The sequence below is a fragment of the Herpailurus yagouaroundi genome, unplaced genomic scaffold (assembly GCF_014898765.1).
Source record: "Herpailurus yagouaroundi ecotype Mexico unplaced genomic scaffold, PumYag 196, whole genome shotgun sequence".
Taxonomy (NCBI): domain Eukaryota; kingdom Metazoa; phylum Chordata; class Mammalia; order Carnivora; family Felidae; genus Herpailurus; species Herpailurus yagouaroundi.
Window position 1 is genome coordinate 36,942,101 of NW_024412427.1, and position 13,541 is coordinate 36,955,641.

General features: G+C 38.9%; 1 protein-coding gene across 2 annotated transcripts in view; it reads right to left on the reverse strand.

The window, feature by feature from the left end:
* Positions 1-11,855: 11,855 nt before the first annotated feature.
* The window catches only part of NINL (ninein like), a 182,216-nt gene continuing 180,530 nt past the window's right edge, over positions 11,856-13,541 (reverse strand). Inside the window, exon 25 of one of the 2 annotated variants that reach the window (XM_040447923.1) lies at positions 11,856-12,840. In XM_040447923.1, coding sequence (XP_040303857.1) covers positions 12,649-12,840 — 192 coding nt within the window. In that variant the 3' untranslated portion in view covers positions 11,856-12,648. The remainder of the gene's footprint in view (positions 12,841-13,541) is intronic. The other variant, XM_040447922.1, reaches the window with a different exon arrangement.

Consider the following 13,541-nt stretch of genomic DNA (forward strand, 5'->3'; position numbering starts at 1 on the left):
TTAGCCCATTTCCCCCTCCCACACCCCCTCCAGTAACCCTCTGTTCTCCATATTCATGAGACTCTTCTGTTTTGTCCCCCTCCCTGTTTTTATATTAGTTTTGTTTCCCTTCCCTTATGTTCATCTGTTTTCTCTTAAAGTCCTCATATGAGTGAAGTCATATGATATTTGTCTTTCTCTGACTAATTTCACTTAGCATAATACCCTCCAGTTCTATCCACATAGTTGCAAATGGTAAGATTTCATTCTTTTTGATTGCCAAGTAATACTCCATTGTGTATATATATATATATATATATATGCCACATCTTCTTTATCCATTCATCCATCTATGGACATTTGGGCTCTTTCCATACTTTGGCTATTGTTCATAGTGCTGCTATAAACATGGGGGTGCATGTGTTGCTTGGAAACAGCACACCTATATCCCTTGGATAAATACCTAGTAGTGCAATTGCTGGGTCATAGGGTAGTTCTATTTTTAGTTTTTTGAGGAACCTCTGTACTGTTTTCCAGAGTGGCTGCATCAGCTTGCATTCCCATAAACATGTATTTTCTTATGCAGGTAATATACATGCAGCTAGGGAAAATAAGTTAAACAATGTAGGAAATGAAAGTCTGTTCCCCCTTCCCTAGCAGACACTGCCACCAATGTGCTCACTGCTAACTCATCTCACACAAAGTCCAATCCCATTTCTTTCTAAATGGTTTCCTAGTTATTGTCAATTTAGTCCTAATGTGAGTGGAGTCTTTTTTCTATTATATTTCCTAACTGGCTGCAGCTGAAACATGTAAAAAGCTGCAAATTATGATGACTTGGCCACATCCTAGTATTTATATAAACTCATTTTTTCATATTGATATTGTCCAGAACTTCCAGAAAAATGACCACTGCTAGCAACAAGTGGCAGCTTATCTTTTTCCTGACTTGGTTGGATGCCAGTCTTCTTTCTCAACTTTTCCATACTTGAGGAAAAATACCAAAACCTGTGGCCTCTCTCAGTGCAACTTGAAGTCTCAAAATAAATTCAATGTTGTAATTAAAAATACAACAATGGTTGGGGTGCCTGGGTGGCTCAGTCGGTTGAGTGCCGATTTCAGCTCAGGTCATGATCTCATGGTTTGTGAGTTTGAGCCCCGCATTGGGCTCTGTGCTGACAGCTTGGAGCCTGGAGCCTGCTTCGGATCCTGTGTGTGTCTCTCTCTCTCTCTTTGCTCCTCCCCCACTCATGCTCTCTCTCTTAAAAATAAAAAAACATTAAAAAAATTGTTTTAAATAAAAAAACAGTGGGGAAGATGGCAGAGCAGCATGGAAATTCTCTGCTTCTTTCATCCCTGAAATGCAGCTAGATCAGCACCAAACCATTTTGCACACCTAGAGAAATTGATCTGAGGACTAATGCAACAATCTGCATAACTTGAGCCACAGAACTCAGCAAGTACACGGCACAGAGAGATGAACTGGGGGAGAGAGAAGCCACGGAGGGTGGGGAGCTGTTTTTGCCGAGGGCAGAGACAGGGAAGAGTACAGGAAAAGCACTCCCTGCAAAAGCAGCTGGCGACTAGGAGAAAGAGTGGGAACACCTGCAAGGAACTGAAGAAAGGGAAAAGGAGAAAGGAGAGGGTTTATACAGAGCTCTGCAGCTCGATACCTGGATACCTGGCGGTGCTCTGATGGGAAGGGCAAATCTCCAGGAGCAGTGAGGTCCGAAGGGTCCTAGGGCCACACGGAGGGGAAGTAGTTCCCCTGCAGGGAGGACATTTGGTAGAGGCTGTGTGGCCTCCCCACAAGCAAAGGGCCCAGTGGACTCCAGATTACAGCCATGTTTGCTGGTGTTGAAACTAAGATGCCGTAGCAGGATTCTCCCACAGAGTCGTGACAATGAGGCTTTTTGATTTCCAGGAAGCAACTTTATTCGTGCCAGCACCGCTCAGTTGGTTTTGTACCCAAAGAACTGAGCGCTGAACCTCACATGGCATAGTTTTTTTATACATTTTCTATTTATTTGTCTCCCATATATGGTAACACAGATAAACATGCAGTCTGATTAGTCTCCATTTACAAAGTGAAGAGGGATGTCACGGAGGCACATAGCCAGGTTACCTTGAAGTTTTCTCTCCTTTTTCTCCCCTCTCCTTAGGGAGGGGACCCTACCACAACGCTAGGGTGCCATGAAGCCTGGTGCCAGATGTGTGTTGTGATTTACTATAGTCCCTAAACTGCTGCTACACAATTACACAAAAATTCTCTGGGGCTGGCTAGCACCTGGCCGCAGTCTCAGGGCCTCTGCAGAGGCGCGGTTGCATGAGCACGCTCAGAGAACAGGCCAGCATCTGGCCATTGCTCGAGGCCCTCCCCCAGGGGGCCAGAGTGGGTTCAAGCTGCAGGGTGCTCAGAAGTAAGGGGTTTGGAAACAGCCCCACGTGAGATGAAATTCGGGAGGTGTTAGGATGTCCTTGGAACCACAGTAGAGGGGACGGCCACCTTGCCAGTGCAAACCAATGAAAAGCCCCTAGTAGCGTGCCAGAATGAATTGAAGGTCAATCACTGAGACACAGCACGACCTGACACGAAAAAGGCCCACCCGGACCTAAACCCGGAACTGCTGCAGCTTAAAAACCCCACCCCACCACACCTGGTGCAACTTCCCTGGCCTCTCTCTCTCTCTCCCTGAGTCACGGAACCTCACCCGAGACCTTAGTTCCCAAATAAAGCCTTTGCTAAAATTTTTTAGCCTCTGACTCCTATCTTTACCCTGCCTTACGCCTGACCCTAACAGGAGGGAAGTGACATTTGGCAGGCTGATGGCTTGGTCACCGACAGCGTAGAAGGAGGGAGTAGAAAGAAGCTGAAGACAAAGGAGGGGTGCTTAATTGCCAATTGGCGAGAGCACAGAGTTCTGATGCTAGAGACTGGGAGGCTGGATGATGCCATTTTCACCTTTCCCACACATGGCATACATGCATACGCAGGCCACACTGATCCACCACAGTAAGCTAAGCAGCACCACCTACAGGAGAACAGTGCCATTACACAAAATCCCATCAAACTGCATCAATCAAGCCCTAGAGAATGACCACACGTCTCTCTTCTTGCTTAGTGTACAGACTTATAAAGTGCTTCACAGTTTGACTTCTAGGGGAAAGTCTTTCATTCTGTTCGATGGTTCATCTATTCATTTTTTTTTCTTTTCTTATTCTTGGACACAGAAAGAGGAAAAACTTATTTTTATTTTCTGTTTTTATACAGAAAGATTTTTAATTTTTTCTACTATATTTTTTTATTATTTTTTGTAAAAATTTTTAGTCTATTTTACTTTCTTCATTCCATCTTATTCCATTTTATTGTAGACATTTTAAAAATATTTTAAAACTTCTTCTTTTTTAACTTTTCCTTTTCTTATTCTTTCTTGTCTAGCCTATCAAGCCTCTTTCAAAAACCAGACAAAGGGGCGCCTGGGTGGCGCAGTCGGTTAAGCGTCCGACTTCAGCCAGGTCACGATCTCGGGGTCCGTGAGTTCGAGCCCCGCGTCGGGCTCTGGGCTGATGGCTCAGAGCCTGGAGCCTGTTTCCGATTCTGTGTCTCCCTCTCTCTCTCTGCCCCTCCCCTGTTCATGCTCTGTCTCTCTCTGTCCCCAAAATAAATAAACGTTGAAAAAAAATTTTTTTTCAAAAACCAGACAAAAACACACCTAGGATCTAGCTTCCTTTATTTGATTTTTTGTTTTTAATTTTTTAAATTCAATTATTTATTTTATTAATTCTTTTCCTTCCTGCAAAATGGCAAAAAAAAAAAAAAAAAAAAAAAAAAAAAAGGAATTCACTCCAAAAGAAAGATCAGGAGGAAATGACAGCCAGGAACTTAACACAGATATAAACAAGATGTCTGAACCAGAATTTAAAATAACAAGAATACTAGATGTGGCTGAAAAAACCATAGAATCCCTTTCTGCAGAGACAAAAGAAGTAAAATCTAGTCAGGATGAAATTAAAAATGCAACAACTGAGACACAATCATTAATGGATGCCACAGAGGCAAGGATGGATGAACCAGAGCACCAAATCAGCCATATAAAAGACAAACTTATGGACAATAAATAATGAAGCAGAAAAAAAAGAGGGAAACTAAGGCAAAAGAGCATGATATAAGAATTAGAGAACTCAGTGACTCATTAAAAAGGAATAACATCCAAATCATAGGAGTTCCAGAAGATGAAGAGAGAGGAAAAGGGGTAGAAGGTTTGTGTGAGCAAATCATAGCAGAAAAATTTCCTAACCTGGGGAAAGATGCAGAAATAAAAATCCAGGAAACACAAAGAAGACCCAGTAGATTCAGCAAAAACTGACCATCACCAAGGCATATCATAGTCAAATTCACAAAACACACAGACAAGGAAAGAATCATGAAAGCAGCAAGGGAAAAAAAGTCCTTAACCTATAAGGGAAGACAGGTTCACAGCAGACCTATTCACAGAAACTTACTAGAAAGTGGCAGGATATATTCAATGTGCTGAATCAGAAAAATACGCAGTCAAGAATTCTTTATTCAGCAAGACTGTCATTCAAAACAAAAGGAGTGATAAGGAGTTTCCCAGATAAATAAAAACTAAAGGAGTTCATAACCACTAAACCAGCCCTGCAAGAAATTTGGGGAGAAAAGATAAAACAAAACAAAAAGATCAAAAGCAACAAAGACTAGAAAGGACCAGAGAACACCATCAGAAACTCTAGCTCTATAGGCAACAGAATGGCAATAGGTTCATATCTTCTAGTACTCATTCTGTCAATGGACTAAACACTCCAATCAAAAGATATAGGGTAACAGAATGGATAAGAAAACAAGATCCATCTATATGCTGTTTACAAGAGAACCACTTTAGACCTAAAGACAACTTTCAGATTGTAAAGAAAGGGGATGGAGAACCATCTATCATGCTTTCTTTCCAAAAGAAAGCCAGAGTAGCCATACTTATATCAGACAATCTAGATTTTAAAAGACTCTAACAAGAGATGAAGAAGGGCACTATGTCATAATTAAGCAGTCTATCCACCAAGAATATCTAACAATTGTAAACATTTATGCCTTCAACGTGGAAGCACCCAAATATATAAATCAATTAATCACAAAGAAACTCATTGATAATAATACCATAATGGTAGGGAACTTCAACACCCCACCTACAGCACTGGACAGATCACCTAAGCAAAAAATCAACAAGGAAACGATGGCTTTGAATGACACACTGGACCAGATGGACTTAACAGATATATTCAGAACATTTCATCTTAAAGTAGCAGAATACACATTTTTCTCCAGTGCACATGGAACGTTCTCCAGAATAGACCATATACTGGGACACAAACAGCCCTAAGTAAGTATAAAAAGATCGAGATCATACAGTGCATATTTTCAGACCACAACGCTATGAAACTCGAAATCAACCACAAGAAAAAATGTGGAAAGACAACAAATACTTGGAGACTAACGAACATCCTACTCAAGAATGAATGGTTAACCAAGAAGTTAAAGAGGAAGTTAAAAAGTATATGGAAGCCAATGAAAATAACACCACAGACCAAAACCTCTGGAATTCAGCAAAGGTGGTCATAAGAGGGAAGTATATAGCAATCTAGGCCTTCCTAAATAAGGAAGAAAGGTCTCATATACACAATCTAACCTTACACCTTACAGACATTGACAGAACAGCAAATAAAACCTAAAGTGAGCAGAAGACGGGAAATAATAAAGATTAGAGCAGAAATCAATGCTATCAAAAACAAAAATAAAAACAACCCAAAAAACAGTAGAACAGATCAATGAAGCCAGGAGCTGGTGCTTTGAAAGAATTAACAAAACTGATAAACCACTAGCCAGGTTGATCAAAAAGAAAAAGAAAAAAACCCAAATAAATAAAATCAAGAATGAAAGAGGAGAGATCACAACCAACACAGCAGAAATAAAAACAATAATAAGAGAATATTATGAGCAACTATATGCCAACAAATTGGGCAATCTGGAAGAAATGGACAAATTCCTAGAAATATATAAACTACCAAAAATGAAACAGGAAGAAATAGAAAATTTGAACAGACCCATAACCAGTAAAAAAATGGAATTAGTAATCAAAAATTTCCCAATAAAAAAGAGTCCAGGGCCAGATGGCTTTCCAGGGGAATTCTACCAAACATTTAAAGAAGAGTTAACACCTATTTTTTTTAAGCTGTTCATAAAAATAGAAATGGAAGGAAAACTTCCAAACTCATTCTACGAGGCCAGCATTACCTTGATTCTAAAACCAGACAAAGACCCCACTAAAAAGGAGTTCTACAGGACAATTTCCCTGATGAACATGGATGCAAAATATTCTCAATAAGATACTAGCCAACCAGATCCAACAATAGATTAAAAGAAATATTCATCACAATCAAGTGGGATTTATACCTGGGATGCAAGGCTGGTTCAATATCTGCAAATCAATCAATGTGATACATCACAATAAAAGGACAAAAACCACGTGATCCTCTTAATAGATGCAGAGAAAGCATTAGACAAAATACAGCATCCTTTCTAGATAAAAACCCTCAAGAAAGTAGGGATAGAAGGATAATACCTCAAATTCATAAAAGCCATATACTGCTTATATCATCTTCAACAGGGAAAAACTGAGAGCTTTCCCCCTAAGGTCAGGAAGACGACAGAAATGTCCACTCTCACCACTGTTTTTCAACATAGAATTGGAAGTCTTAGCTTCAGCAATCAGAGAACACAAAGGAATAAGAGGCATCGAAATTGGAAAGGAGAAGTCAAACTTTCACTCTTTGCAGACGACATGATACTCTATATGAAAAACCCAAAAGATTCTACCAAAAAACTGCTAGAACTGATCCATGAATTCAGCAAAGTTGCAGGATATAAAATCAATGCACAGAAACCGGTTGCATTACTATACATAATAATGAAGCAACAGAAAGAGAATTCAAGGAATTGATCCCATTTACAACTGCACCAAAAACCATAAAATACCTAGGAATAAATCTAACCAAAGAGGTGAAAAACTATACACTGAAAACTATAGAAAGCTTACGGAATTGAAGAAGACACACACCAAAAAAGGGGAAAATAGTCCATGTTCCTTGATTGGAAGAACAAATATTGTTAAAATGTTGATACTACCCAAAGCAATCTACCTATTTAATTCAATCCCTATCAAAATAACACCAGCATTTCTCATAGAGCTAGAACAAACAATCCTAAACTTTGTATGGAATTAGAAAAGACCCCAAATAGCCAAAGCAATCCTGAAAAAGAAAACCAAAGCTGGAAGCATCACTATCCCAGACTTCAAGATGTATTACAAAGCTGTAATCATTAAGACAGTATGGTATTGGCACAAAAACAGACACTCAGATCAATGGAACAGAATAGAGAACCCAGAAATTGACCCACAAACATATGGCAAACTAATCTTTGACAAAGGAGGAAAGAATATCCAATGCAATAAAGACCGTCTCTTCAGACAGAAAATAGTCTTGCAAAAACTGGACAGCGAAATGTAGAAGAATGAACCTGGACCACTTTCTTACATCATACACAAAAATAACCTCAAAATGGATGAAAGACCTAAATGTAAACAGGAAGCCATCAAAATCCTCGAGGAGAAAGCAGACAAAAAACCTCTTTGAGCTTGGCCGCAGCAACTTCTTACTCAACAAGTCTCCAGAGGCAAGGGAACAAAAGCAAAAATGAATTTTTGGGACTTCATCAAAATAAAAGCTTCCGCACAGCAAAGGAAACAATCAGCAAAACTAAAAGACAACTGATGGAATGGGAGAAGATATTTGCAACATATCAGATAAAGGGTTAGTATCCAGAATCTATAAAGACTTACCAAACTCAACACCCCAAAAACAAATAATCCAGTCAAGAAATGGGCAGAAGACATGAATAGACACTTCTCCAAAGAAGACATCCAGATGGTCAACAGACACATGAAAAAATGCTCAACATCATCATCAGGGAAATTCAAATCAAAACCACAATGAGATACCACCTCAAACCAGTCAGAATGGTTAAAATTAACAACTCAGGCAACAACAGATGTTGGTGAGGATATGGAGAGAGAAGATCTCTTTAAACTCCTGTTGGGAATGCAAATTGGTGCAGCTACTCTGGAAAACAGCATGGAGGTTCCTCAAAAAATTAAAAACAGAACCAGCCTACAACCCATAATTGCACTACTAGGTAAATATCCAAATGATACAGGTGTGCTGTTTAAGGGACACATGCACCCCAATGTTTATTGCGGTGCTATTGACAATAGTTAAAGTATAGAAAGAACCCAAATGCCCATCGATGAATAAATGGATAAAGATGTGGTGTGTGTGTGTGTATGTATGTATATATATATATATATATATATATATATATATACACATATATATATATGTAGTATATATATATGTATATATATATGGAGTATATATATATGTATGTATATATATGGAGTGTATACACACACACACACACACACACACACACACACACACACACACAATGGAGTATTACTCGGCAATGAAAAAGAATGAAATCCTGCCCTTTGCAACAATGTGGATGGAACTAGAGGGTATTATGCTAAGTGAAATTAGTCAGAGAAAGACAAATATCAAATGACCTTACTCATATGTGGAATTTAAGATACAAAACAGATGAACATAAGGGAAGCAAAAATAATATAAAAACAGGGAGGGGGACAAAACATAAGAGATTCTTAAATACAGAGAACAGAGGATTGCTGGAGGGGTTGTGGGTGGGGGGATGGCTAAATGCACAATGGGCATTGAGGAAGACACTTGTGGGATGAGCACTGGATGCTATACTTAGGGGATGAATCACTGGATTCTTCTCCTGAAATTATTGCACTATATGCTAACTAACTTGGATGTAAATTAAAAAGTAAAAATAAATTTAAAAAATAAAACAATGGTAATTAATATATGATTTTTCTAAGTATGGTTTTGGAACTTGAGTAATGATCATATGGTTTCTTGTGTTATGAATTACATAAATAGAATTTTGTTCTGGCACTAGGTGGCTCAGTTGGTAGAGTATGTGATTATTGACCTTGGAGGCATGAGTTCAAGCCCCACATTGGGCACATAGATTACTTAAAAAAATGAAATGTAGAATTTTTTTTGTTGAACTACTTTGCATTCCCTGGGCTACATTCTTCTTGGCCATGGTGTGTTCACTACTCAGGTTATCAGCTGAGAGATTTGATTTGCTCTTCATTTGTTGGGGAATTTCCCAACTGTGAGTAATGTTGGTTTACAGTGCTTTGGACGAGGGGAATGTGTACGTGTGCATGTGTCTATATGTGCGTTGTCAGTGGTGTTAATTATCTGTCCCTATGAAACAAGCCACTCAACATATGGTGTCTTTATGCCACAACATTTTATTAGCTCTCATGATTCTGTGGGTTGATGGGGCTCAGCTGGAGCATTCTACAGATCTTACTTGGGTTCTGCACACATAGTTAAGACATTGGAAGTGGGTGCTGCTATTTTTCTGAGAGGCTATGCTTGGTACTGAACGAGTCACACTTCCATCACAGCCCACCAGTCAGCCCAGATGAGTGAAGGCACTGTGAACCCCACAAAGACAGGAGTACAGGGTGGCCACCACAGCCAGATTTGGTGTTAGTGTTCTGGTGTCTCAAATGAGTTGATGCTCATTCCTTTGTCTTTTTTTTTTTTCAACGTTTTTATTTATTTTTGGGACAGAGAGAGACCGAGCATGAACGGGGGAGGGGCAGAGAGAGAGGGAGACACAGAATCGGAAACAGGCTCCAGGCTCCGAACCATCAGCCCAGAGCCTGATGCGGGGCTCGAACTCACGGACCGCGAGATCGTGACCTGGCTGAAGTCGGACGCTTAACCGACTGCGCCACCCAGGCGCCCCTACTTTGTCTTTTAAAAACAGAATTGTAACCTTAAAAATAGCTTTAATACTTACAGAACAATTTGCGTATGAATCTTTGGGGGAGAAATGTTGACCTTTGATAAATTTTTAAATTTTCTTTAATTTTTGGTCAAAGTGTTGACTTTTTCTTGAGTAAATTTTAGTTAATTGTATTTTTCCAAATCAATTTTAATCTGTATTTTGAAGTATATTGAAATGTTTTACTTTTATGTACATATGGTCATTCCTAATATTATATATCTGCTTTCCCTTTTTTGTCTTAGTCATACAAGTTTTTAAAAAATGGTATCTATAATGATATGTATTAATTTTTCCAGATGTAGAGGGAGATGAAGATTTCAGATGATGTATTGCTTTAAACAATTTATATTATTTAGGATGGGTTGAATCTATTATTCTATTTTGTGATTTTACAAGAAACACTTAATATATTCACATGGTACAAAACATATGTGTATAGGGGCACCTGGGTGGCTCAGTCAGTTAAGCATCCAACTCTTGATTTCCACTCAGGTCAGCCACACAGTGTCTGATACTGAGCACAAAAGTAGGCATAGACAGTATATAAGTGAATAGGTATGACTATGCCATTCAAACTACAAAAACAGGCCATGAAGCTAACCTACAGTGTGTAGTTTGCCACCATTGTTCTTCTATTCCTTGACTTCTGTGATCTTCATTATTTCCTTTCTTCTGCTCACTTTGGGCTTCTTTGTTCTTCTTTTTCTAGTAATTTAAGGTGGAAGTGGAGGTCATTGATTTGAGACATTTTTAATACAGGAATTTAAGACTATGAATTTTCCACTAAGTAATGCTTTAGCTCCACACCTCAAATTTGCTAAGTTGTGTTTTCATTTCCTTTCAGTTCAAAATATTTTCTAATTTCTCCTGATTTCCATGAACTGAATAGTTCATGAATTATTTAACAGTGTATTATTGTTTCTAAATATTCGAGCATTTCCTAGATATCATTCCAGTCTTCATTCCTAATTTAATTCCATTGTGGTCAGAGAAAGTACTTTGTATGACTTAAATTGTTTTAATTTTTTTGTGACTTGTTTCAAGGTCCACAACATGGTCTATCCTTGTAAATATCCTAGGTGCACTTCTGCTGTTGTTGGAGACTATAAATGTCAATTGTTTGATAGTGTTGTTCATGTCTACTAGATCCAATCTCCTTGTTACTCCAGTCCCAGCCAGAAGTCCACAGTGAATGAAGAACTGTGCCCTTTGATGAGTTTTGACAAATGTATACAACCATGTAACTCAAACTATATTGAAACTATTTTAACAACTAGTAGAACTAGTTCCCATTCATTGCTCTTCTTTTTAAAATTTTCCATATTATTTTATTTGCTTATCTAGCTGTACATGTAAACTTTAGAACTGTCCAACTCTGGACAAGGGGTTGATTGGAGAAAGGAACACCCACTTGTGTTTTTATTGGAGCTATATTACATTAATCAGTTAATTTAGAAGAACCAACTTTATGTTGTTGAGTCTCCCTATCCAAGAACTGATCTTTCCATCTGTTCTGGTCTTTTTAAGTAGGCTCCATGCACAATGTGGAGCTTGAACTCACAATCCCCAGATCAAGAGTCGTATGCTCTGCCAACTGAGCCAGCCAGGCAGGCACCCCTATGCCAGTCTTTTGTGTATTTCCATAGTGCTTTAAGACAGACAGAAGGAGACAGGGCACAGCAGCTTGAGGGTAGTGGCTGACTCCAGGAAGGAGAAGGAGGTTGACAGCAACAGAACAGGGGCTGCACCTCTATCTACATGTAGCAGAAGGATTTTAATACATCTAGTTGATGGGCACAGGAGTGTTTCTTATAAAACTATTTTTCTATTTAAAATATTTAATAAAAACTTAAACTTAGAAGTTAAAACAATTTTAATAGAAAAGAGTTTTTGTAAATACAGTGATTCTTCATTGTACAGTAGTTTATTCTCATAAACCAAATAACCATAACTTATGTATATTTTGGATATAAAACTAGACTTTTCTTTTTCTTTACATATAATACAATTTCCAGTGTGATGACATTTCAATGAGGGAAAGATTGCATTCGCAATACCATCATCCCTAAGACCACAGACCTAAAATAAGCGCTCTCCAAACATCTTCCTGTGGTAGAGCAGTCCCTGAAGAGGGGGCTTCCCCTCCATTGTCTTTGATCGCAGGGTTGACAGTCTCAGCAAGGAGTCTTTCTAGAATGTTTGTACAGACACAGCTTGAGAATGCTAATGATCTAAACCCAAAGCAATAACAGTGAAAAGATGAAACTGTCCAGAGCCCTTATTTTTCATTTTACTCTCTATAGCCAAGGTCAAAAGTACAACATTGAAATTGATTGATTTTACCATTTTTCTTTTAGTCTTACTTCACTGAAAGCTACCCATAATTGTTTCACCAATGAGTAGCAAAACTGAGAATTTTACCGGAGAAATTACCCAGGACTACTAATAAAAATGTAGTCTTTTCCAGCATGTCTATTTCCTGAGCAGCTGGCACAGTAGACATTTTTAAACGCGTGTAAGGTGAACAAGAAATCAGAAATCTGTGTCCAAGGGTGCACAACCAATGAACGTTAGGATATTATGACATCATGGTGGCTTAATTTTAAAAGATATTCTTTCAAAATGAATTCCAGGAAAACAAGCAACCTTCACACAGAGAGGGAAGCTGAAGCGATCTTACTGATGAGTCTGTTGAGAGCTCTAACTTTTTCTTCCAGGATGCAGTTTTTCTTCTCAGCATCTCGTAGTTTCTCTTCGGTGACCTGAAGTGCCTTTGTCAGGTGAGCATTTTCCACATAGAGATCCTTGAGCAGCAAATGAGATTTTGTGTTCTTTTCAAACTAGGGAGGAGAGAAAAACCATACTTTACTATTATTCTAGTGCAGAAATGTTGCATGACAGCTTGCCCCTCCCACTCTTTCAAGTGTGTTTGGAACACAGTTCCAGGGTTTTTACATATCTCATACACAAACATTGGGTATAATGACAATTTTTATTAAACCTGGCATGAAAGATGAAATTTAAGTCAACTTTATGAGAGTTGATTTTACCATGAAATGAAGATATAAAAAAGATCAAAATCACCAGCCTTAAATTTTTTTTAACCATTTATTCATTTTTGAGAGAGACAGAGTGCAAGCAGGATCCGAAGCAGGCTCTAGGCTCTGAACTATCAGCACAGAGCCTGATGCAGGGCTTGAACTCGTGAACTGCAAGATCATGACCTGAGCTGACGTTGGATGCTTAACTGACTGAGCCATCCAGCTGTCCTAAAATCACCAGTCTTTAAAAAGGACTACTCAACATAACATAAAACATGTCATTCTCGTTCTTACCAGTGTGCTCTGCAGGGCCACCATGTCTCACGGGACACACTCTGACACTACATCCACCCTGGGAACTCCCAAGTGCATGGGCTGGTTACCACACACGATAGCCATGGCGATGGGGACACAAGGCCACTCTAGTTATGAGTCCTTGTTCAAGATACAATGCCAACCGGGGTCCTAGCCTTGGGCTTCAAAAGTCAATACTACATTCA